This window comes from Rhinolophus hipposideros (assembly GCF_964194185.1).
Source record: "Rhinolophus hipposideros genome assembly, chromosome: 6".
Taxonomy (NCBI): domain Eukaryota; kingdom Metazoa; phylum Chordata; class Mammalia; order Chiroptera; family Rhinolophidae; genus Rhinolophus; species Rhinolophus hipposideros.
In genome coordinates, this window is record NC_138052.1 from 37808941 (window position 1) to 37835192 (window position 26252).

General features: G+C 39.7%; 1 protein-coding gene across 5 annotated transcripts in view; it reads left to right on the forward strand.

Annotated features, from left to right (window-relative positions):
- Positions 1 to 26252, forward strand: part of TANC1 (tetratricopeptide repeat, ankyrin repeat and coiled-coil containing 1) — a 218550-nt gene that overhangs the window by 78959 nt on the left and 113339 nt on the right. For all 5 annotated transcript variants that reach the window (XM_081052234.1, XM_081052237.1, XM_081052233.1 and 2 more), the window contains one exon: positions 16538 to 16738. In XM_081052234.1, the coding sequence (XP_080908360.1) occupies positions 16538 to 16738 (201 nt within the window). The remainder of the gene's footprint in view (positions 1 to 16537; positions 16739 to 26252) is intronic.

Consider the following 26252-nt stretch of genomic DNA (forward strand, 5'->3'; position numbering starts at 1 on the left):
TCACGGTACCTCTTGCCAAATTGTTTTCCAGAAGAATTGTGTTGGTTGCCACCTGTGTAAGCAGTGTATGAGCGTGCCTGCTTGCATGACTTGCTATTAATGGGTATTTGTGAATTGTAACAGTCTCTGCCATGTTTATAGATTAAAACATGTATTTGTTTTAAAAATCACGTTTCTTTGAGATTGATAGACCTCCTTAAATATTGAGTGTCCATTTACATTTTTTTTTCAGAGGTTGTCTTTTTATGTCCATTTTACATGTTTTTTCTGTTGGGAATGTATGAAGCTCTTCAGTCTGGTTCTTCTCTTTGCTTGGTGCCGTCCCTGGTGTGTAATAGTGGGGTTTCCTTATCAAGTCATTCACAGGGGGATTTTCATTGAAGCTGTTGATAGTGAAACTGCCTGTGTTCAATGGGTAGAAGTGTGTCGTGCATTGTTAACATTTCATGTCTGTGCTAAGGCTGGAGGTCCACCAGTCTACTTGGCTTATATTTAAGAAATTTATTGTATAGAGAAACCAGAATAAAAGCATAACACTAATTCAAATGAGTCATCAGGTTTTCCACAGTACTTGATAGCAGCCTGCCTTGTGCACAGTCCAAAAGTGTAAGTGCTTCCTGCTACCTGAATGTGCCGGAAGCCTGATTACTGGTGAGTTCCTAACAGCAGGCAGGGGTACTTCCAGATAGTTAAGTATCTCCTTAATTACTCTATTTTTAAGTGATTTTTGTTGTTGTTGTTTGTTTTTGTTTCTTTTTATGCATGGCTCATATTCTTAGATTATTATGTACAGGAATTCTTTTTCAAATTAAAATAAAATGATGAAATAAAAGGTTTTAGATCTGGAAGGACCTTAGAAATTGAGTTCAGTGTCTTCATTTTTTGAGGACTATTAAGAAAAGGGGCATTGAGCAACTGCCCAAGGTCATACAGCTAAAGTAAAGATGGGGTCAAAGTGTAGTTTTTGATTCCAGGCTAGTTCAGGTTTTACTATATCTCTGGCTGGCTATCTTATGTTTATCTTTAGCACTGAGTAAACAAAGAGGAAAACATATCCCTGAAATAGAAAACAGTAGATTTCCCTTATAATTTCTGTATCCAGGGATATTTATTTTGATTTTTTTCCCTCTAGAAGTGTTTTCTTTTTCCTTCACTAGAAGGATTATTTTTGAAATTCTTACGAGGTCTCAGTCTAGACTCAATCACTGGGAGTAATATCTCTGTTTCTTTTCTATATGTTAAAGCCCATTTCTGTTTGGTGTCCTTGAGACTTTTATAAATCCATCCTATTTTTTTTTGTCAAGCCACTCAAAGACCATAAATGTAATACAAGTTAAATATAATATACAGTTATTAAAAAGGGTTATACACTTGTATTTTTCACTCCCCAAAGGCAATTAATGTTAACAGTTTATTTGATCTTTTCTAGATATTTTCTGTGCACATATGTGCACATGTATGTATATATACAGAGGGTGCCAAAAAAATGTATGCACATTTTAAGAAAGGAAAAATCTGTATTAAAATTGTAATAGTATATACCGATAACAAAAGATGAATACAAGTCTCGTTTGACCTGTGCAGTTACAAGAGGTGCTCAAAGTGGTTACCATCAGCATAATTTTAATACAGTTTTTTCCTTTCTTAAAATGTGTATACATTTTTTTGGCACCCTCTGTATACATGTATAGATCCTTAAGAAAACCCACGTGGACTTTACAGTGTGTTTTATTTTGTAAATTACTGTGTTGGTTGAATGCATCTTTAGGCCTTTTCTTATGTTAGCACGTACTAATATATATAGATTTTTAAAAAGTTGCTCAGTATTACAATGGATAAATATCCTATAACTTATTTCATTATTCCCCTATTGATGATTGTATCTTTTTTGTCATCATTGCAATCAATACTAGAGTGCATCTCCTTGTATATAACTGCCTGTGCTTTCAAAAGAGTAGTTATAAGAAAAACTATTGGTTAACAAGTGTGTTCATTTATAACATTCCTAGATTTTGTAAAGTTGCCCTTCAAAAAGGTGGCATTAAATTTACAATTCCACCTTCAATATACGTGAATGCTAGTTTATTTACATGCTTACCTACATAGGTTATAATCGAACTATTTCATCTTTGCCAGTATGATAGGGAACATTTATATCTCATTCTTTTAATTATGCAATTCTTTAGAATGAATAGAAACCCATCTTGTTTTTAAAGTTTATTGGGGTGACAATTGTTAGTAAAGTTACATAGATTCAGGTGTACAATTCTGTAATACATCATCTATATGTCACATTGTGTGTTCACCACCCAGAGTCAGTTCTCTTTCCATAACCATATATTGGATCCCCTTTACCCACATCGTACTGATGGGCCCTTCCATACAGTACTGCCTGGATTTATATTCTGGCTCCACAGTTTACCAGCTGTGTCAGCTCGAGCAAATTACTTAACCTTTCTGTGCCTCATGGGTCACTTATGAGGATCAAATGAGTTATTATAAATTGCTTAAATCCATGCTTGGCAGCTAGTATGTGTTATATAAGTATTTGTCAAAAATAAAGATTTAAATTTCTTTCTCTGTTTGTTTAACCTATTTTTCTGTTGGGTTTGGTAGCTGTTTTACTATTTTGGTAAGATTAACCACTGATCATTTACTAGCTTGAGTTCTGATCAAGTCAAGCATGTCATGTTTAATTTTGAATTATAAAACCTAAAAAGATTCATCTAAGTCATCCTTCATTTTCAGTAGGATTAAGTGAAGGATTTTGTTTTAATTCTGTAAGTTCCATGTTAAAAACTGAGAGTTTACAAATCATTATTTCAGGGAGGTCAACTTTCTTTTCCTGCTCTGTGTGTGAGTTTTTATGGTGCTAATCTGATTAAACCTCTAGAGCTACATCCTTAGCTCTAAAATTCTGAAGATTAGAGGTTCTGGAGTTCCCCCCCCCCACACACACACATCCATTAAATTGTTACCATGGTTATTGGACTTCCCAAATAGTACCTCAAATCTCTTCTGATTTATGGAAGCAGCATCTTAAAGATGAATAAGCATTCTGTTAGTTTGGCTTCAGAAAACTTAGTAAGAGTTCCAGTTTGAACATATATATACTAGTTCTCTTTGAACAAGTTGTTTCATTTTTATGAACCTCAGTTTTCTTGCCTGTAAAATGAAGGTGATAATCTCTGTGTCAAATGAAGTGACGTTTGTTTTTAACCTTAGGTGTGATAATGTTGACAATGTGGGGAATTTTTTGTTTTGTTTTGATTTTACCACATAGTATGCTTGATTTTTGGTAAATGCCCATTAAGCAAGGAAATAAAATATATAAATATTTAAATTGCTATCAAGAGTTTTTGATACTCAAATGTTTGGAGGGAGGGGTGACATACCTCTTTTTCTTCCTCAAGATACTGAAGAAAGCAGGAAGTGAAACCACAGTTCACTAGGAAGTGAATCCCTGGGAGGAAAAAAGTTACCCTTTGAGTGTTTACTATGTATCAGACTGTGTCAAATGCTTATAAACAGTTACCTTACATAAATAGCTTATTTGGAAAGGTTAAAAAATTGGCTTAAGACTACACAATTACTAAGTGCTTCTACCCAGGATTTGAATCCAGTTTATCGGGCTGTCTCTAAAGTCTATATTCAGGGCATTATAGCAGCCAGGTTGCTTAAGTTCCCAGGTCTAGTTGTTTAACCTCACTATTTCCATTTTTGCATCTGTAAAATGGGGATGCTAACATTATCTATCTTCCAAGACTGCGGGTTGTGCTGAGGATTCAGTGGGTTAAAGTGCTTAGAATAATGCGTGGACTATAGTTAGCATTTTGTAAATGTTTGCTCTTATTATAACTTATGGTAATTTCTGTACCATTCTGGCTTCTGTGCTTTTCTGCTCCTGACCCTCTTCTCCAGGCTTGAGATAATGGCGGCGTCTTAGATATTTTTGTTTGGTTTGTTCCCTGGTCTGTGTCACAGGCCTGACCCTGGCCACTCCATCTGGAGCAGATAGAGGACAGAGCCGTGGTGACGGGTCTGGCCTTAGCGGAGAGCTGTGGGACAGTTGCTGCAAACAGTCTGGGAGGGCATGTGTTCACTAGGAGAGGGGAGGGGGAAGGAATGTGAGTCCTGAATGCAGGGATCCACTGCCAGAATTCTGCAAAGATGTGTGTGCGCTCAAAGGTGCTCTGCCCATGTGATGTGGTGTGCATCTGGGCTTTACAAGCACAAACTCTAGTTTAGTTGTCTAGTGCCGTGATTCCTGAGCGTGGCTGGGTCACCAGAGCCACTTGTGATTCAAATTCCCATCATACTTACAGAATCACTCACCATCAGTGAGACCCAAGCTTCTATGTTTTTTTAAAATGGTTTTTGAATGGGCAGCCAAGCTTGGGAGCCACTGGTGTGCTGTTTGTTCCTGTGTCTATGCAGGGATAGCCCCAACCAACCATGGCAGAGGGATGTGCATGTGACTTTGAAAATTCTTAGGAGAAAGAGCTCCCCCATGATCCAGTAAACCCTGTTCTTGGCAGCCCTACAAAGATGGATTTGAAATACGATGTACAAGTAGATGAGTGAAAACATTCCATTACAGAAATAACATGGGACAGGATTCGATCAAAGTAATGTGTCAATATATTTTACTTGGTTCTAGTGTTTATGCCGATTTCTCCTCAAGATTTGCTGATTCTCACACTTGCAAGTTAGAGACCCAAAAACAAATAGCTATTGAATATAATTTTGATGTTTAATTTACATACAACTGCATAGAAATTGTTAGAGGGCTGTTTTTCCAGAGTGATACTAGAGAATGAATGAAGTGAGTAGCTTGCATTCCATTTTTTATTTGAGCAATCATGATTAGAGGGGAATGTTAACATGGTTAGCTGTGCTGAGACAATATTGACATTGTTGCTAAGATATTTTACCAGACATGTCATTGAGGCTGCTGTTTCGAAAACTGAGCGATGATCTTTTTGGATGATGGAGGAGAAATATAGCCAATAAAATGGCAAGGGCAGAAAATGTAAAGTCATCTCATTCTCTCCCCACTCCTTGTCCCCTCCCCCAACAATACAAGCCTGAAAAGGATCTTGTTAAATGGCCACACACACACAATTGATTTAGTCTGCTTCTTCCTAGAATGTGCACTGAATCGGTTGTGTTGCATTCTTAATGTGTTTTTGCGGGGAAAGAATCTTTAAATGCTGCCTAGTAACTTTGAGCCATTTTTCACCAAATGTTTATATATCCCATTTTCCTTGTAAGGAGTTGAAATAAGATAAATGGTAGCAGCTCCCTTTTATTCTCTCTCTTGTAATGAGGCCTGCTGGCAGGCAGCTTTGCTGAGGGGACTGCCAGAGTTTGGATGTGAGTAGTTAGTGAGGGGGTGGTGTACTGGTTATGGTATTGTTCTGAAAGCCTTTTGCCTCCACTTGTTTTTCCACCCCCAAAATGTCAGCATGTCCAATATGACAGAATGTTCCTGATGATTATCATTCAGAGAAACATGACTTGCTAAATTATCTATGGAGGATAATTTCTTAAGCCCCAAACAGTACTCCAAGCTCAGTATGCACCTTGGTAGAGGATCCCTGTGGTGTGGGAAGGCAGGCCAGTGTGATGCCCTGATGGAGAGTTCTGACTATGGGCTCAGACTGCCTGGGCTTAAATCCGGATTTGCCATTTAGAGGCTGCGGGACTTGAGACAACTTCCTTAGCCTCTCTAGGCCACAATTTCCTCATCTATAATGGGGGTAATGACAGCATTTACTTTAAATGGAATAGTGTATATAAGTAAGCTAATGTATATAAAATGCTTAACAAGGTGTCTGGTATACAAAGTAAGGTCTTAATAACTGTTAGCTTAATCATTTTCATTCTTAGGGCAGATACATTTGATGAGAGAACTCAGTAAATATCCGGATGTTATGTAGGTACTCAATGTTTAGGTCAGGGTAGGTGAGCTCCAGCGGTTATGGTGGGGTGCGGTGTGTAACTGAGATGAGAAATGGCTTTAGGAATTGGATATCCAGTGTGGAGGTGCAGTCCCCAGGGCTTCCGCGTCGCCCAACTCCCAGGGACCATTTACACAGGGTTAAGATGGGCAGCATGATGGTTCTACCCTCATCATTACTCATGTCACTCCCATCACCCCAAAAGAAAGTTCTGTGGGAAAAGTGGAGTTCTTTACGTTGTTATAAATTAAGCAGGTATATTCGGGTGGTGGTTTGGGGTATCCTTCTCTTTAATGTTAAGAGAAGGATTAATTGTTGGAGATGAGAGTTAAAAGCAGAGAAGTCAGTGTAGACAAAGCTAGGGCCATGAGGTTTCTTTTAATTACTTTGAAGTACGTCTGGTAAGGAACTGGATCTTGGACCGTCAGTGGCTGTAGGAGGAAGCCAGTCTTGAACTTGACTGTGAGAACAACCAACAAGGAAGACCGTCCAACGTCAGAAAGACCTGGGAGAAAGATGACTATGGATAGTTTGGGCTAGATAGACAAGGTGGATTGAATAAAACCAGTGTGCACAGGGAGACGTGCCTGGAGATGGAAAAGTGAGCCCTCCCCCTGGGAAAGGGACTCAGGAGAGCAGGAACTTGACAGGTATACATGAGGGTGGGTGGGCTTGCTGGGAAACCTCTGGGAGTAAAAGGAAGATGGATATAAATTTATGTTTCAAATAAATGTGTAGAGGAAAATAAAATGTTTATAAAATGTTCTCACAAAAATATCAGAACATATGTCTACCTTAAAATGTAGAAGAAAGGGAAAAAAGCCATCAGTACTTCCACCCTCGTAAGCGTAACCACCATCGACATTTTACTGAACTTCCTTCTAGCCTTTGGTGGTGCATATTATTTTCCCATTGTCATATAGCAGATACAAAATTGTGTATATTGGCTTAAAGGTTTATTCCACATGTTGTAACCCCCCCCCCCAAAAAAAATAAAACACACGTTGACCATATGGTAAACTCAACTTTTTCTTTTTTGTAATTTCAGTTCCTTGGCACTGAAAATGGTCATTGTGGTGTTGTGTTACTCTGCTGGTTTGGGAGGATGGGAGGGGTGAAGAGAGCTTTCTCTGCCCCATATCACAATCATGTCAAAAATGTTAGCCATTGTTAGCAAGTTCTGGCACAGGGTGCTATTGTTTTAAGAGGTCACAAGATAAAGTAAGATTCTTTCTGCACTGTGGGGTGAAGGATATGGTTCGGAAAACACATTTCCTGAATGAGAAGGTAGTAGAAGCAGAAGAGGGGATGCTGAGTGAAACGTTGGAAAGCTGGGCTTAGGTGATAGTTTATTGCCTTTTTTAAAAAAAAATCATATTCCCACTGTGGCATAATTAAATTTAATTCTTAAGTAACTTTTTTTTTCTCGGAAGGATAAATGGGCCATGCATTTTCTGAGCCTTTGGGTTTTTGAGAATTTTTTTGTTTAATTGGTTAATACCACACTTAATAGAAAGTTTAGCTTGGTTTTGTAAGTTTTGATCATGCTATTTGCTCCCTCAGGTTTTGTAGATGTTGCTTTTTGACTTGCAGCTTTTGATGTTGAGAAGCATTGTGAATAGAATGTGTCCTCCCAAAAGAAAACACTGAAGTCCTAACTCTTAATACCTGTGAAAGTGACCTTATTTGGAAGTTGGGTCTTTGTAAATGTAATCAAGTGAAAATGAGGTCATAGTTGATTAGGGTGGGTGGGCCCTGATCGGTTTAACAGGGTGTCTCTCGAAGATAAGAGACAGGTACACAGGGAAGAATGCCCTGTGATTGCAGAGGCAGAGATTGGAGTGATGAGCCTACAAGCCAAGGATCACCAGAATCTAAGAGAAAAACATGGACCAGATTCTCCCCTAGAGCCTTCAGAGAGAGCATGGACCTTTCCCAACAACTTGATTTTGGACTTAGAGCCTCCAGAAATGTGAGAATACATTTCTGTTGTTTAAGCCACCCAGTTTGTGGTACAAGAAGTCTGAGGGCATTTGGGTTCTAGGTTCCAGTTCCTATGAAAGTCTCTGTGGTTTTGTATCCCATTAATTTTGTTTTAACAACCTGGCTGCTTGTGCAAAATTATTTCTTGAACTGTCGACTTCAGTTTTTCCAGGAGGTATGTAGGTGTGAGTCTCCCTTCAAGGAAACAGCCTAGAACATAGTGGGTTCTTTTTAGTTTGCAAACCTCAATTCAAAAAAGATTGTTTTTCTTTTCTCTGACTTTTTAAAATTAATTTATCATGTCCTTATTTCTTCTCAGAAACACCTTTTGTTTTCTGTATCTATAATCTTTTCTTACATCATGAAAATGTTTGCCCCTTTCCTTAGCATCCTGGGGAGACCACCTCAAGCTTGTTCTTTTTCACTGAGCGGACTTTCTGTAGGGTTAATTTTACACTTGATGCCTGAAATGTGGGTCATAATTTGGCAATTGCTCTTTTTAAATCTTAGTCTAACCTACAGAGAAAGTAATCTAAAAACATATAAAGAGTATAGAGGCCATGTCATCCTATATCCTAGTGAGTATCCAAGCAATTTACTGAATGTTTTTCTCAGTTGTCTTTCTTTGAGTCTTCAAGAAAATATTCCCTTTCCTGTCACAAATAAGCTATATTTTCTCAGTCTCCCGCCACGTATTGTTTTGTGAGTATTTGGGGGATTTGATTTTCATCAAAAGAGAAAAGATCTCATCAGCCCCATTTTGCCTACCTGACTCTGCTGGTTCCTGTTGGTAGGCTGGAGTGGAGGGGAAGGGATTCGATGTTTCTTCCACCTGTGGGCTGATCTGTGGTTAGCTCACCAAATGTAACAAAAACAAAGGATGCTTCATTGTCATCTTTGAAATTACTGGGAATTGTTTTCTGTTCTGGCACTCCCGTATCTTTTGGTGTATATGTAGTTTTTGAACTCGTGAGTTTTTGTCTTTTACTTTGTAGTTACAGATATTTTATTAGTGTGCTGGGAGAGGCTGCTAGCCAGAGGCCGTGTTAAACGGAAATAAGAATTCATACCTATACCCTGCCCCCTACAGTAGTGGCTACTCCCCCTATTCCTTTCACCTCTGTATTCCTTGCTCCTGTCCTGCCTCATTCGTTTCCCTTTCCTGCCCTCTCTCTGGCAGACCTAACGTTTCCCCAGGGCTCTGGATTCTCCTGTGAGAGCTGCACCCACCAAGGCTCCCACACTCTACTCCAACAGCAGAGATGTCCAGGACTTGGGAGACAGTCAGGATGAAGGGTGGGAAGACACGTAGCATGTGCCTGCACAGAGCCCGTGGATGACGGGAGCAAATACGCTCAGTGCTGCTGAGAATCCACTCTCCTTCAGAACAGGGCACCGGTGCCCTTCTTATTCTTCTGTCCTGTATCCACCTCAACCAACTGGAAACAAGCTCACCTCCCGGCACTCAGCACCGCACACTGTCACTTGAAAGAGTCTTTGTGGAATAGAACGTCCTTTCACCCACTTGCCAAGTTAGGCCATCCCAGGTGGCCCGTTTAGACTTGAGATAATTACATCTACACATGGTTCAATCCTAGGGAATGGAAATTCCAAATATTTATAGGAAACGTATGCACATGGAAAAACATGTAAACCGTGTAAAAGCATATACTTCCATCCATGCTTCCAGTTGGTCAGTTTCCGTTCCCAGAGGCAGCCACTACTACTGGGTCCTGTGTGTCCTTCTGGAAACCCTCCATGCATGTGCAAGTGTGTATGTTTATGTATGTTGTGTAAACACACAGTGTGTCTGCACATGTGTATATACAGATAAACATGTGTATGTATATATATATATATATATATATATATATATATATATACATACACTTGAAGAATGTACATCCTGAGACTTTTATTTTAATCATGTGATGATTGAGTATTCCCTCGAGTTTCTTTTTCTTTTCATCTTTTCAGTCCTTTGTCTTGCAATGGGAACACAGACATAATAAGAACACAGATGTTTCAGATCTTTTCGCTGCCTCCTTGCCTCCTTGGTTCTCAGTTCTTGCTGCACATGAGAATCACTGGGTGAGCTTTAACAGCGAGTGCCTGAGCTGTGCCCCAGGCCGGTTACAGCAGTGTCCTTGGGAAGGGCCCAGGCTTGGTTTGGTGCAGAGACTGACGATGAATCATGTGCCATAGCAGGTAGGCCTGGCAGCTCTGGGTCTGAGTGTGGTGGGTCCTGCGGGACCCGGGTACCGAGGATCCCTGACAGGGAAATGCAGAATAATAAATTCCATGCAGATTTCAGATGAAGCCTGCCAGGGTGCTTTGGCGCACAGCTGTCTCACTTCTTCACGTAGCGGGGCCAGGCAGAGGGGCAGGATTCTTTGTGCTGTGTGGCAGGAACGGCATTCTGAGCACCCTCCTCCGGCAGAGACCGCAGGCCCCAAGGCTGCAAGAGTTAATGAATTTACAGTACAAAGTGAACCGAGAAGAAACTATTTAGGGGGCTTGATGACTAAACGTCTATCTCAGATCCGCTTTGCTTGTATGGTGACAGCATAAGGTGTGACTGAAAGAAAATTAATGATCGCTGGGCCTGGGTGCCTCCCAAATGGAGTGTTCCAGGAGTGCTGTGGAGCTAATTAACCAGCCAGCACGAAAAGTGAAAATAGATGAGGGAACAGGTTTCTTCTCACACTGGCCGGGTACTGCGTGGAGACCTACATATACTATTTTTGGGTTTTCCTATTAAACATACAAAACAACGTAATGTTGATAGGCCTGTATCGATAGTCTTTTCTCAGGGGAGTGGTCCCGAGAGAACGGACTCTGCCTGGGTTCACACATAACTCTGCCACTTGCCAGTGTCCTCTGGCAAGGTACTTGGTGCTTTCTGTGCCTCAGTTTCCTTACTGAAGGAAGGGCATAATATTAGCACCTACTTCTTGGAGTAGTTTTGAGGATGTGACCTAATAGATAGGAAGAGTCTAGAAGACTATCCTAACATAACAGTACATTTTTTTTTTTTAAGTGCACCCCCCCTGGGTCTTGGGAGTGGGAGTTTTTCTGAAGTCATATGCTCTTAAAGCTCAGAAATTGTTGCATGACGATGTGTTTTCAAGGGAAAACTGACAATTTAGAGAGGAAATGCCAGTTTGTTTACTCATCACCTGTTTCAGGACAAAGTACATTTGTTTCTATAACCATTGAGTATTAAGAATAAAACTGTGAAGATAGTATTTATTGGTTTCTGTTGAGAGCTCAGTTGGTAGAGTTTTGAGGACCAAAAAGTAAACTTGTCCCACTGACCAGATTTTTGTGTTATTCTGGGGGTTAGCTGCTTTGTTGCCTCTTAGTGGTATTGTTTGAGAATTCGTCATGACTGTGTGAATAATGTTTTGGAAAATTGCTTTCTTGGGTGCTTTAATCTTGCTTTTTGAAAATATGCGTGAACAATCAGTCTGGCTGGATACTTGGGGAGATCCTGTAAGATGTAAAACGGTTTAAAGTGCTTTCAGTTACAGAGAGAGACTTCTTAAGTCTCCAAAAATGATATCGGATCTTGTGGGAGGAAATCTTTTCCAATTTTCTAGGTTTCTGTAAATATATATGAGTTGTATGGTTATAAACCCTTACATTGGGAAATATGTTTAAGAAACATTAGTGCACTCCCAGGCAGGGACCGCATAAAAGATACCTACCACCTTTTAATGCCCTAGTTAAGTGTATCTCACAAGTCCTGTTTTCTGGAACTGGATAAACAGAACATCTTTTCTCTTTCTATTCTGAGCTTCCATACCCCCCCTCCTCCACCTAGCCACTTCAATAGCACAATAAATGGAAATCTTATTTCCTGCATCTGCAGACCTATTTACCTAAATGTCTGAGCTCACCCTTGCCTTTCTCAGGTCTGCTCTTTCTGAAATGTGCTTTTACTTTCATCTCTGTGGCTTCCTTGCCCTTGTTTTTTAAAGCCTTCTCTAATCCTGCACGCCCTGTACTGTAATCTATAATGTTGGACTTTGCCCCTCTGCATAGCTTCCTTTAAATATGCATTATCTCCCAGATTCACATTTTCTCCCATTATGCATTTAAATCCCTTTTCACATCTGTAACAGTGAAAAAAATTTAAAATAAAGACCTATTATCAAAAGCCATTTCTGCCAATTTAAAATGCCTTATTGAATGGCTTGACCCCCTTTGATAATTCCATTATCTTTGCAAACTGTGACTTGGATGTACAGTTCTTTTGTGTGTATGTATGTGTGTATTTACTTATATTTATGACAAACAGGAAGAAGCTTATGCCCCTGTGTCCTTTCTAGGCTTTTATTCCTGGAACTCAGAGAATTGGTGATTTTAAAATAAGAAAAGGTGCGTGTGTGTGTGTGTGTGTGTGTGTGTGTGTGTGTGACAGAGGCCATGTGTGACCTGTAAAGCCTAACATTTATAGCAAAAATGGCTGACTCCTTATAGGTTTAACTCATTGAAAACCATGTCTGTTTGGGGGAACGTCCATTTTTTTTTTCAGAGTAAAGCTCTTAATCTTGTGGAGTAGTGAGTATGTTAGAGGCTGAGCTGACCTGTTGGTGGGACTTTGGCGAGAGATTCTAACCTTCAACGTCCCACCTACTGGCCAGCTCAGGCCTATATCCCAGCTTCCTGTGTGTGAAACAGTGTGATTGGACTAGATGCTCTCTGAGGTTACACGCTTGTTGGGCTGGATGTGAGTGTCTGTGGTGTGTAAATGTTCTGTGGGAAACACCTGCCTCTGGAGGAGGGTGATGAGGCCTGGTAAGTCATCCCTGGTTGATATCATTATGGTTTTCCTACTTTGGAGAGAATGCATCATCCTACCTGGCCTGGGCATTTCGGCTGCAGCCACAGGAAAGGTGATTGAAGTGTGTTTCCTGCACTTAATTGAGGTGGGAATCAAATAGATCACAGTTAAAGGAAAAGCATCCATTCAAGGCTAAAAGAAATGTGCCAGCTGTGCTGATCATTGCAGTGAAATGTTTTTAATTCCTCTTAAACCTCTTTAAGCGTCTGCTGAGGAATGTGAAATCCACTGGAGAATCTCTGGTGTTATGTTGCCCAGACCAATATTGTGTATAATTGTCATGGATGCCTCTGAGAGATTGTCACTCTCTGCCCCGGGCATAGTCTACATTCTTGTGACGCTCTTGGACTGACTTTGACCTGAATCCCTTTGCCCTCATGCAGTTAAAGCACCAGGCTCCACAGGGCTGTCTTCAGCTTCTGAGCTGCTGGGTCACTCCATTTGCTTTGTGCCGCCTGTTCATACATAAAATTCTCTCCCTGCTCTGTGCCTTTCTAATAAAAGGAAACTGGAAGTGAGGGATCTTTCATTGTGTCTGAAAAACAAGCCAACAGAACAACAAGCTTGGGACTGATGTTACAGCGAGATGTCAGAGTAAACTTGAAATAGAAACCCTTCCTCCCCAAACCCCATCTCTAAGTCCCGTTTTATTGCCGACCACATAAAATCAAAGTGCCAGAGCACAGCTGCTCCAAAGACTGCAGGTCCTCATGGTTACGGCATGCTTTGGAAACTCACCCCACCAGGCTTGCAGTTAATGAAAATATTTGCTCTGCTTGATATAAACAAAGTATATGGGCAGAATTCGTAATCAGGAAACTCTAATTCACTTTTACCCTTGACTCCCCAATGTCTCTTATGTCATATTGGAGAATAAGTATTTAAGATAATAACCTTTTCTCAGTAATGAGCTTTACTTTTTATTTCTGGTGTCACAATAGCTGTGTTTCTCCCTAATTTTGTGTCCCCATCCAAATTAAGGATCTTGAAGTCTGGGTTGTTTTTGTTTTTGTTTGTGTAGGTCAGAAATACTTGTGTGAAAGCAGGGAAGACAGTGCCTTGTCACAGCGCCTGCTCCTATCAGGCCACATGACTACCGTGTCAGTGACTTAGGCAGCATAAGGGCAGCCACAGGGCAATGAGGCTCTTTTCAAACCACATGGAAAAACCAGTGTCACCTCTTCGAGGTGCCCCCTGCATATCCTATGTGTGTAACCCGCTGAATTTGTGGGCTGTGGCCTCAGTGTTTTCCAAGTTCTTGTCTGTCTCCCAGTGTTTTTTGCCAAACACCCAGGAATCAGTGACCAGGCACTGTTCTTGTAAGCACAGCACATATTTGCATTCCTAGGATGAGACCGATGTGGGGGTAGGGACTGGTCGTGAGAGCCATGTATTGGACCAGAGAAAACAACTGTCCCTTCTGTTTCCACAAGTCTCCTCAGTGTGCTGGGCATTCCGCCCCAGTGGGAGCGGCCTTATGATGCACCCCCAGCTCTGCCTGGAGATCCATTTCATTGCCAGACAGTTGAAGGGGAGGCAACTGGGAAACTGCATGCCCTGGCTCAAGACCTCAGGGAGGTGGTTTATGAAAGATTTCAGGCTTGACCATGATAGAGGAAGACTAGCTCCCAGGTCCCGGGAATTGGAGGTAGTGGTATCTTACACTGTAACCTCAGGAAGCAGGGTGGGCGAGGGTTGTAGGAGGGTCAGAGTGGGGACGTGGCCATTCACAGGGACTTAGGAGGTGAGGTTCGCCACTAACTCCTGCCTGCTTCCTTCCCTCAGGGACAGAACAGTATTTGTCTTGGGTGTGAATACTCTTTGTTATTGAAAATTCTAGTGAGAGTTACCTGGTAATTCTTTTTTTTTTTTTTCTTCAAATGCCACTCATTTGGGCAGTTAGGGATAAAACTTTGGTTCCCAAGTTTATTAAAACCCCTTCAAGCATACCGTGTTTCCCTGAAAATAAGATCTAGCCAGCCAGTCAGCTCTAATGCGACTTTTGGAGCAAAATTTAACATAAGACCCAGTCTTATTTTACTGTAAGACCAGGTATAATATAATATAATATAATATAATATAATATAATATAATATAATATAATATAATATAATATAATATAATAATAATATAATATAATATAATATAATATAATATAAATATAATACCGGGTCTTATATTAATTTTTGCTCCAAAAGATGCATTAGAACTGATTGTCTTATTTTTGGAGAAACATGGCAGACAGCCCAGGTGAGACCAAAATTACCTTTCTGATGTTGCCATTGCGGGACCCAAGGCTATTCTGTTCACGGCTCTGCTGGTTTTGAGTTGTCTTTGAAAATCAGGCATGAGCTTGTTTACCTATTTTAAACACCACCCCTTCCAGGTCTGCGGAGGAGTGACTCCCTCCTAACATGAAAAACAAGCGCAATGATGCAATTGGATCTGGATGGTTTGGGTTGCGTCTCCTTTGAGCGTGTGCACAAACATCTGCAGAAATTGAGTTCCTGCCTGGCTCAACAGTTTTCAACTCAAATCCAGGCCTTGATTTTTTGGAGTCAGGAAGGCCTGGTAAGGACTCATTGGATAGCATTTGTCAGACTAGTTTGTTTGTGGGAACCTTTCTAAAGCTTTCCAATTGTGCTGTATATTAGTTAAAGCTTGAAGATGTTTTGAATCATCACGATAATGATTTACCTCCTCTGCTTGCACTTCCTAAGTTGTGTCTTAGTGATCAGTCAGAGAGGAACAATAGGAAGAGAGCTTGTGCTCTGAGTACTTGAGGATTGTGTATATATATATGTACATATATGTATATATATGTATATACACACACATATATATGTATACACACACACACACACACACACACACACTGTACACACATATATTTGCTTGTTTGTTTTTGTTTTTCCAGAGAGGTTGGTGGTAACCTACATGCTCCCTTCCTTGAGTTCCTTGTGTACTCTTTTCACTCTGATTGTATCCTCTGTATTTTTTCTTTGAATCTGCTTACTCTAGAATGTTTAATTTCATAGTAGTAAGCTTATTTGTCCTTGAGTTCATTTAGGGGCTGAGTGCCTAAAGGAGAACCTGCTTAATAAGTGAGCCATGGTTACAGTTTCATGACTAAGGGTTTGGCTTGTTGAGTTATAGGAGAATGAACCTTGTTCCATGGGGAGTGTGGAGGGAATCAGATGAGAGAAGGGATGGGAGAAGGATGGGGGTGGAATACTGAAGTAGGCCAAAACTCCCTTGGACATTCTAATTGGAAAAAAGTGGTGGGAAGCCAGAGAGATGTGGAAAGGATCTTGGTGTTTGAATCTGTTCTGCTGATACCTATGTAAGAACAATAACCCTCCTCCCTGACTTTAGGTACAAATCAAAGCTTCTTGCAGACCATTCACACTTGATTTAATCTTAGATTTGTAGCTTTATGTACCCATTGTTATGAATGAAACCAGTCGAGTTGGTATGGTGCTTACAAAGGAGTATGAGGAAGAATTCATTGATGCTGGAGTGGTGAAACTTGATTTTCCCTCACAGGGTAAAAAATTATGAGTGGTATGAGAAAAAAAAAATCATTAAACATATATTAAAGAGTATATATGTATTTAACACACACATACACTATATGGGAATTGTATTCTAAGAATATAGTTCTTAGGAATTAAATTTGCATCTACCTGTAATGGATGGTCTAATCTAGGATTTGTGTGTGTGTTTTTTTTCTCCACTCCAGGAAGTGACTTTGGTCCAGAGACTTCCTCTCCGGTCCTGCCACCTGGCCATGGTGGTGACTTCTCCGTGGGCAGTCTTCCTGCGGCAGAGGACACCTACAGGGTGAGCTTGGCCAAAGGTGTGTCCATGTCTCTGCCTTCATCACCTCTGCTGCCTCGACAGTCTCACTTGGTGCAGTCAAGGTCAAACAAGAAATCCCCAGGTAAACAAGTAACAAAATAGCACCCAAACCAGCTGTCTTGGTCATCTACATCATACGCATATTGAAGTTAAGCAAAACTAGTGCTTAGAAGAAATCTGGGAGAAGTTGGTTTTTTGGTTGTTGTCATGGTAACTTCTGGATGAAGGGAATCTTTGTAAAAATTTTGAACAGACCCATTTCTTTAGTTCAACCTATGTATAAACTCTATTGCTTGCTGCGACTAGACCTTTACAAAGATTCAAAGTCCTGTCATCAATATTAGTGTTAACCATTGGTTTTGTTTTCTTACTCATGAATTAAGAAACGCTTTTATCTAAATTCATGGTGGTGTATGTAAAGGGTTTGGATTTGGGCAAGTGTAATCTGATAGCAGTTATTACCAAGTATTATATTCTGATGTGTTTTCCTTGACTACATCATTCAGCATTTGAACAGCTATACATTTTAATTGTTTGTGAAAATTCTGACTTGTAAATTAGTGGGGGCAAAGGACTCATGGATTACTTGTTTAAAGTATTTTCAGTTCTCTCACGCTTAGTGTTTTTGTACTTTTTGTACTTAGTATTATCAATAAAAAAAAACCTGCATTACTTAATTTGGAAAAGTTATGATTCAGATGTGAGGAAAGCCTTTCCAAAATGCCGATACCTGGAGTCCTAAAAGTTCTTTGATCTTCTTTGCGGTTTGCTGAGTATTTGTTTACTGTGGGCAGGACAATTTTGGGCCGTATTGATCATATGGCCGGTGCAAAGATTCTTCTCATTTACATGTAAACATGTTTCGAATTGGTCTAAAATGTACCCCGGGGCTGTAAAATTGATAGTCTGTTTTTCTGGTTTCTGAAATATTTGTATTTCTTGAGATATCATACATGCATTATTTCTGAATCATTTAGTGGATATTTTTTGCAGTTTGTGGGAGGGTATTAATTAAAAGAGCAAATCTTAAGGCTTTGAATGTTAGAAACAGAGCTAGGAATTGGTGAGTATCCAAAATATTTTATTGTTCTAGAACTTTCTTATTTTGGACAACATTGTTTACAATCCAGTTATTAGCTGGAACTTGGAAACCTTTTTGGTATGAAGTGATTTCCTGTGCCAAGGAATCTGACCTGTTTATCAGTATTTAGGGAAATTCCTGGAATGTCCTTTCTTCTCCGCCCTCCCCCTACTGCTGTATCTCTGTCAGACTTCTTTTAAATCACAGTTTTCACATTGCCTTTCTTGCTGGTTACGCCATTGGAAGCATTCCTTTTCTATAAATTGTGCACAGCATTTTACTTTTTCTTCTATCAGCAACGTCATTTGTCCTTTTTTCTTGCATTAGTGTGTTTATGTGCTTCCGGTGTCTGATGGTTGAGGACGAGCATGATGTCTTTTCTAAGTACGTCTCATCTATATAAAACATAATACAGAGAGTTCCGAACCCATCTGCCTCTTTAAGGGACCTTAATTGAGGGTAATGCCAAGTGCATAGATCTGGCCATTAGGACGGTTTTCCTTCCCATACCTGTGCTCCTACACACATGACATGTTGCTTGGGGCTTAGGACAAGTGACTACTTGAGAGATGAGAGATACTACATTTCAGATATAATTTCATTATTAATAAATTCAGTGTTTGTTTAGTAGGACTTAAATCTTATTAAATATATGTATTTCTTATTTTTCCCCAGCTTTATTGATATATAGTTGACATATAACATTGTGTAAGTTTCAAGTGTAAAACGTTGTGATTTTATATATGTATATATTAGAAAATTATATATGTATATATTAGAAAATGATGACAGTAGGTTAGTTAATACATCCATCACGTCATCTAATTGCAATTTATTTATTTGTTTATTTAGTGGTGTTTTAGTGGGGTGTTCGGTAACAATGAGTGGCATGGCTACCCAGGAGGGTCTCAGAGCCTATAGGCACACCAGCGGGGGAATCCGTGAGAAGGCCTTGTCTCCTGCACCCTGACCAAATTTGATATCTTTAGTTTTGAGAAAATATCCTAGCGTTTGTTTTTCTCCATTGGAACAAAATTTACTTCTGCTGAATTCTTTTCAAGGCCTTATGAATAGAAGGGAGTAGTTCTGTAACATTAAACCTTTTAATGGATTAAAGAAAATATTCTGCATATGAGATGCTTTTGGTCCAAATAGCATTTACATACATTAAGCAGATTCATCTCTAGAAGAGCAGTGCTTGTGGAGTGCTCAAATCTGTGCGGCAAATTAGTGTCTCATTGTGGTACTTTGGCTTCATTCCCGTCATAATTTTAATTAAAAAAAAAAAGGTTAAGGGCAAAGGTGCTTGCTTCCAAATGGCATTGACTCAGACTACATCTGACAATAAACAGTATTTTTACACACACAGATTTCTGTGTAAGCCATATTGTTGGAAAACTATCCAGAGCCCTGATGTTCTACCTGCCTGTAAAAATAGCTGACATATGGTTGTGAACGTCCACTGGATTTAAAAACAGTCATCTACTTAAAAAGCTAGCACTGTTGTGGCTCACGATACAGTAAATATGGTGCGCTGTGTGAGCAGCACCCAGGTATGGAGCCATCCCCCTCTGCTCCCCGACCCCAGCGGGATCTTATCTTTCAGACTCGGCTCTGAAATTACCTTGATGACTTCTGTTCTCATTTTTAAGACAAGACCCCTTTCTCTTTTGCTTAATAAGGTGCTTTTAAAAAATCCAAACCTGTTTTACTTGTTTGGATAGAAACTCTTCACTAATTGATGCTAATCAAGAAACTGTCAAGGACCGAAACTATTATTCTAGCAAAGGTCAAATACTATAAACCCCTGTGATAGGCACTCACAGAGCCTGTAGTGATGAAAGTTTGTATACCGATAACAATTGATGATTAGCTCCTGGGCTATAGGAACCCTGCGCCAGAGACAATTTCATTAAGCTTTCATTAACCTTTCAAATGTGGCCCCACATTTTACGTGATTTTCTTACATTCCACTTATATTGCTAGTTATGATTTTCTATTTGCTGTCCTACTACCTTACGTAATTTGTTTGTATTATTTTCACTGCTAGTCAGAATATGCAGTGAAATACATTTTCCAGTAATGAAAACAAGAACCAGTATCCATTAAAGTATTTCTGTGGCTATTGCAAGCCTTTTTGGATTAAGAATTCATTAACATTTGTAATGTATCCTTTCGTCTTCCAGAGAAGAACAAAGCCCATTTCCTGTGGTTTATTTGTTAGTAATATCATTAGTTACTTTATATTTGGATTACATTTCCCTGATCACTTTGGGCTCATTATGAAACAATCACAAGGTAGGGCATGAATGAGAAGCCACCTTTAAAAATATTGTGAAGGGCGTAGGACAGCAGATGGTAACAAATGGGTGATGCTGCTTTTCTCATCATTGCTTGTGTGGAAACACTGGGTCATGCTGGCTCTTTGCACCTTTTCTGCTTCCAGTTCCAGTTGTCACCATTGACAGAGCTGATGTAGCAGGTTTGAAAACCCCTCTGGCTGTCTGTTTCTTTAAGGTCAAAACCTCAAAGCTGACAGGCTGTAAAGTGGAAGACTTTGATTCTTGGACCATGAGTTAATGTCTGCCAGGGCTTTTCCAACCCCCTCCCCTCCCCCAAGAGTGTCTCTTGTAGAAAATTTAGAAATCCCAGCATAGAGACAGAACTACTCTTAGCATTTTGATTTTCTAGTTTTGTTTTTTTTAAATCTATATCTAAACCTAAAATCACACATGCTCTGAGCTTTTTCACTTAATATTATATCATGAGCAATTTCCACTTTGCTTGAAGAACTTGATATTTAATGTCCATTGTTTTAACATTCCATAATTGATTTTTATTCGTTTGATGCAAAAGTACTCACAGTTTAAAAGGTTAAAAACAATTACGAAAACCGCAATTACATTTGCACCAACCTAATAACTAATTTCCAGTTTGGGGATATTTATGTTATTTTTTAGGATTTTTAAAAAAATGTAGCATGAGCCAAAATGTTTTGTTTTGCTGTTTAATGCCCATGAATTTTTAATTGTGGTACAATGCACCTAAAGTGGACCATCTTAACACTTCTTAAATGTATAGTTCCATAGTGTTAAGTACATTCACATTGTTTTGCAACCAGTCTCCAGAACTCCCGATGGGAATATTTTTGTCCAGTAATTTTTAATGCACAGCTGATATCTCAAAAGTGGCAGGTTCCCAGAAGTGGAATTATTGAACTAAATGGACTGCATTTTTAAAGATTCGTGATACGTACTGTCCTGTCATTTTCCAGAAAAGCTGTATCGATTTCACATTCCCTCCAGCGTTCTTTGTGAGGCTTCTTTTTGAAGTTAACGTCTTTTGGGAATGGTCTCAAACCGATGGCATTGGTGGTAGGTGCTTTGTCAGGCCCAGTTGTAGACTTTTGAGAATTTGGAAGAGGACCCTGAGAGAAGTCATTCTGTAACCTTTCTCTCTTGACCTTCCCTTTCTGTCTACACTTGCCGTTTTCTTTCTTTCCACGATGCTGTGTCAGGGGACTTATCCCAGCTGAGTCAGATCAAGTTCATGGTCAGCACAACACTCATCTGGCTTCCAGTTTCTGCAACCCCACAGTCTCTGTTTCACGGTGTGGACCATGGAGGATCAGAGACATGTTAAGGTCGGCCAGGCCTCCAGCGCACATCTAGTAAGGCCTCTTTGCCAATATGGAAGCAAACATGGCTCATCGCTAAGGCACGTACCCCAATGTACAGGTTATCTGGGGAACTTGGCCTCAGCCCAGGTCCCGCTCCCTGTCCCCAGCACATTCTCCTATGCCAGTCTGCACTGTGCTATCTGTCCATGTGTGACACAAGAGCTGTAAATGACATGGCTTTGGGTTCTGGTTGCATGTACATGGGGAGGTCTGGGGCTCACACAGGCCTCTGTGAGGCTTCTTCTTGGGGAGGTGGAGAATCACACAGGAAATGCACAGTCCCAGCACACGTCCGCTTGTAGAACCAGCTAGTTCTAGGTCCTGCTTTCACCTCTGAGTGGTCAGGGCGACAGTCTGGGATCTGACCTTCAGCAAGGACAGTTCACCTCTGCATAGGGTGACATTCTTTGTTTCCTGCTAGAGACTTGTTATATGGTAGCTTCCTCCAAGGAGTAGGTGACCTGCCTGTGCATACTGCCGTGCGTGGCTCTGACCAGAACACATACACTTTCTCCTGTTCGGAGTTCCTACGTTTGCTCCACTGTGAACCTAAGGACCTTTGAGAGCCATCCATTCCCCTGCCCATGAAGCCTGCTTCACCCATACACAATTGGGCTGTTCCTTGGAACCACCCCACAGTTTTAAAGAATACTGATACATGGGTCGTACCTTCTGAGATTCTGATTTAATGCACATGACGTATTGCATTGGGGTTTTTTTAGGGGCTTCCCGGGTGATTCTCACATGTAGCAAAATTTGAAAACCACTGATGAAAGAATGTGATTATCTTATAATTCCTTTACAGCTAAACTAGACATTTATCTCTATTTTGTAAATTTTAGAAATTCTATTTGAGGAGGAAAATACAATTTGTACAAAATATACAGTAAATTTTGGTTCCCTCCATAGCCCCAGAATGACAACTACATTTGACAATTGGTGGACAGTTGGTGTCTTTCGTGCTTTGTTTCTGTAGTATACAAACACAGTGATATATTTCCCATTCCCTCAAGCACTGGACATGTAAGAGGTTCCTGGTTTTCCACTAAAGAACAGTAGGAGAACATTCTTCTATATTAACATTTAAAGGCATCTCTGATATTTTCATTTAATAGACTATAAAAATGGGATTAGTGGGTGAAAACTTATTAATGTTGAAAATGAATTTTTATATACTTACTGGTCATTTATACTTCTTTCTTTGGAGAATTTTTTTGTGATGTTTGTGCTCTGTTTTACCAGGGCAATATATCTTTCTTACTGAATTATCACAGCTTTCTTCTTGTTTATTTTAAGGCTATCAGTCATGTAAGTTATTAAAATTTTTTTCTCAGTTAATTAGTTTTATAGTGTTTTATGACTCACAGTTTTTGTTTTCTCAATTCAAATTTAAATATTTTTTTCACTGTGATTTACTCCATTGCATTCTTTAAAAATATTGAGATATTTTACATACCATATAATTAATTTATCCATTTAAAGTTTACAGTTCGATGTTTTTTAGCATTTCCACAGGGTTGTGTGCGACCATCATCACAATCTAATTTTAGAACATTTTTATCTGCCTTTAAAAACCAACATTCCCATTAGCACTCACTCCACATTCCTTTCGACCATCCCACACCCCAACCCCTACGCCCCCGATACACCCCCTAAGTAACCACGAATCTGCTTTCTGTCTCTATGGTTTGCTTATTGTGGACATTTCATACAAATAGAATTATACAATATGTACTCTTTTGTGACTGGCTTCTTACATGTAACAGTTTTTTCTAGGTTTATCCATGTTATAGCATGCATCCCTATGTCGTTCTATTTTATTACCAAATATTGTATGTACATGCCACACTTTTAAAATTCATTCTTTAGTTTATGGACATATGGGTTGTTTCCATTTTTGGCTATTATGAGCAATGCTGCTATGAACATTTGTGTATGTCTCATTTTTGTGTGATGTAGCTATTCATTTTTCCTTGGGTAGTACCTAGCCGTCGAATTGCTGGATCATTCAGTAACTCTATGTTTAACCTTTTCAAGTACTGCCAAATTGTTTTCCAGAGAGACTGCATTTGTATTCACACCAGAAATATACGTGGTTTCCAATTTCTCTACACCCTGGCTAACACTTACTGTCAATCTTCTTTATTATACTCATCCTAGTGCATGTGAACTAGTATCTCATTGTGCTTTTATTATTAAGATGTAAGAATTCTTTGCATATTCTAGATACAAATTATGCAATATGCAAATATTTTCTTCCATTCTTTCAGTTGTCTTTTTTCATATTCTTGATACTATTGTTTCAAGTACAAAAGTTTTTTATTTTGATGTAGTCTAATTTATTAATTTATTGGCTGTCCTTTTGATGTCGTATCTAAGCAACTATTGCCTAATCCAAGGTCACAAGGACTTATACTATTATTTTCCCCTAAGACTGTTATAGTTTTAACTCTTACATTAGGTCTATAATCCCTTTTATGAGTTCATTTTTTGTGTATGGTGTGAGGTAGGGGCCAACTTCATTCTTTTACATGTGGATATCCAGTTGTCCCAGCAGCATTTATTGAAAAGATAATTCTTTTCCCATTAGTCTTTGATTGACCAAGTCATTGCTGTGCCCTAAACCGTCTCTGTTGTTCCACTTATTCCTTTGCTTATTCTCTTCCCTATGCTGTGTCAGCACTTTCTCGGTCAGAGTTGGCCTCAGGTGTGGCTCGCATCTCTGCTTCATCCAGCCTTCCTTTATGTCTCTCCTTTTCCCTGTGTGAGAAATAACTTCTTGCTCCAAACACCTGTAGCCCTGTGTATCCACCTCCCTCTTCCCAGCCTCCTACTGCATTTCTCTGCCCTGACATTCTGTGAGCGCCTTGTCTTTGTTTCCCCTTGGAAGCCCAGAGAGCAGGATCTAATCATGTCCTTCCATTACCCTGTGAGGGGGCATAGGGCTGTACCTGTTACAATGAATAGGATTTTAGTAGTCTGTAGTCATCAGCTCCATGTGATTAGTTGAAAATATGAATGGACGCATAGCAATTTAAGTGGAACGATACCTTACATTTATAAAGCGAGGAACACATTTTCCCCTTATCTAGGGAGAACTGATACTTTAATTAAGGTCCTACTTCTCTCTCAGGGCTTTACTCTCATCAAGCAGAGATCAAAGGGGAGTAGGTTTTAAACTGGGTTTGTTAGCAGCCTTCTAAGCCCTGCTTTTCTATGCTCCTGTCACTCTCCCATTTTCTTAGGCTTTTGGCATTTTGGCTGCATGTTTTCCGCCACCTGAGGTTAATGATGACTGGAGGTTTTATCGAGTCACACTTTATAGCAGTGTCAGCTGCACCCTGTGGTGGTGTCAGATGGCGGCTAGAACAAACCCAATCTCATACTCAGAAATGAGTGTTTTTACCTCAAGAAAATTGACGGGGGCAGGGGCAATGGTGGTGGGAATCTTCTTTCTTCTTTTTGATCATTTCTGATTCACAGAGAAACACACAAGCCTGCTGAAGCTATCGTATCTGTATCTAACATTAATGAATGTTAGTGTAAAGTAGAAATAGAAGGAAAGATTGATGTTTCAGCTTGAATTCTCAAATTTGTTGTGAAAAAGTCTGTATGTCGGCAGGAATGGCTGGCTGTGTTCCAGGCAGAGAGGCAGGGGTGTTCAAAGCCTGGCGTGGGGAAACTCAAGTGAGTACAGAATGGTGATCTCTAGAAGACAGGCTAGTAAGAACTAGAGTGCCTTACAAAGGGAAAACTGGGACAATGGGAAAAATCTGTTGTTAGTGCCTAAATCATGGACACCAGTAAGCTTTGCCTCTGGGGATTTATGTAGAGTAGTTAGCTAACAGTGTCCCGCAAGGAACCCTTTCTCTGCACAAGGGTTCTGAGAAATACAATTGAGGAAACATTTTCAAGGAGGTGTGTGGCTTTCTTGTCACTTCCATTACCAACAAAATCCATCTTTATTGGTCAGAGGTCCTAAGTGGTAGATAATGAGTTCACTTTTTAAAAAAATAGATTTTATCTTTTAGAGCAGTTTTAGGTCACAGCAAAATGGAATGGAAGGTACGGAGATTTTTCGTGTGTACACCCTGTCCCCATACATGCATAGCTCCCCCCATTATCACCATCCCCCACCCGAGTGGCACATTTGTTAAATCAGTGAACCTACATTATCAGCCCAAGTCCATAGTTTACCTTAGGGTTCACTGTCAATCTTGGACATTCTGTCACTTTGGCCAAATGTACAATGACATATATCTATCCTTATGATGTCACACAGTGAATATTTTCACTGCCCAAAAAGTCCCTCTGTGCTTCCCCTAATCATCCCTCCCTCCCCACCCAAACTCAAACCCCTAGCAACCATTGATCTTTTTACTGTCTCCAGAGTTTTGCCTTTTCCAGAATACTATATATTTGGAACCCTTTTCATATTGACTTCTTTCACTTAGTAATAGGCATTAAAAAGTCTTCCATGACTTTTCATGGGTTGTTAGCTTATTTCTTTTTAGTGTTGAATAATATTCCAATTGTGTGGATATACTGTGTTTTTTTTTGTTTTTTTGTTTTTGTTTTTTATTCTTTCACCTACTGAAGGGACATCTTGGTTGTTTCAAGTTTTGGCAATTTTAAATAAAGCTTCTGTAAACATCTGGTGTAGGTTTTTGTGTGGACATAAATTTTTAGTGCCTTTGGGTAAATACCAAGAAGCACAGTTGATGGATTGTGTAGTTAGAGGAAGTTTAGTTTTTATAAGACACTGTCAAATTACCTTCCAAAGTGGCTGTACCATTTTGCATTCCCACCAATAATGGATGAGAGCTGCTGTTGTTC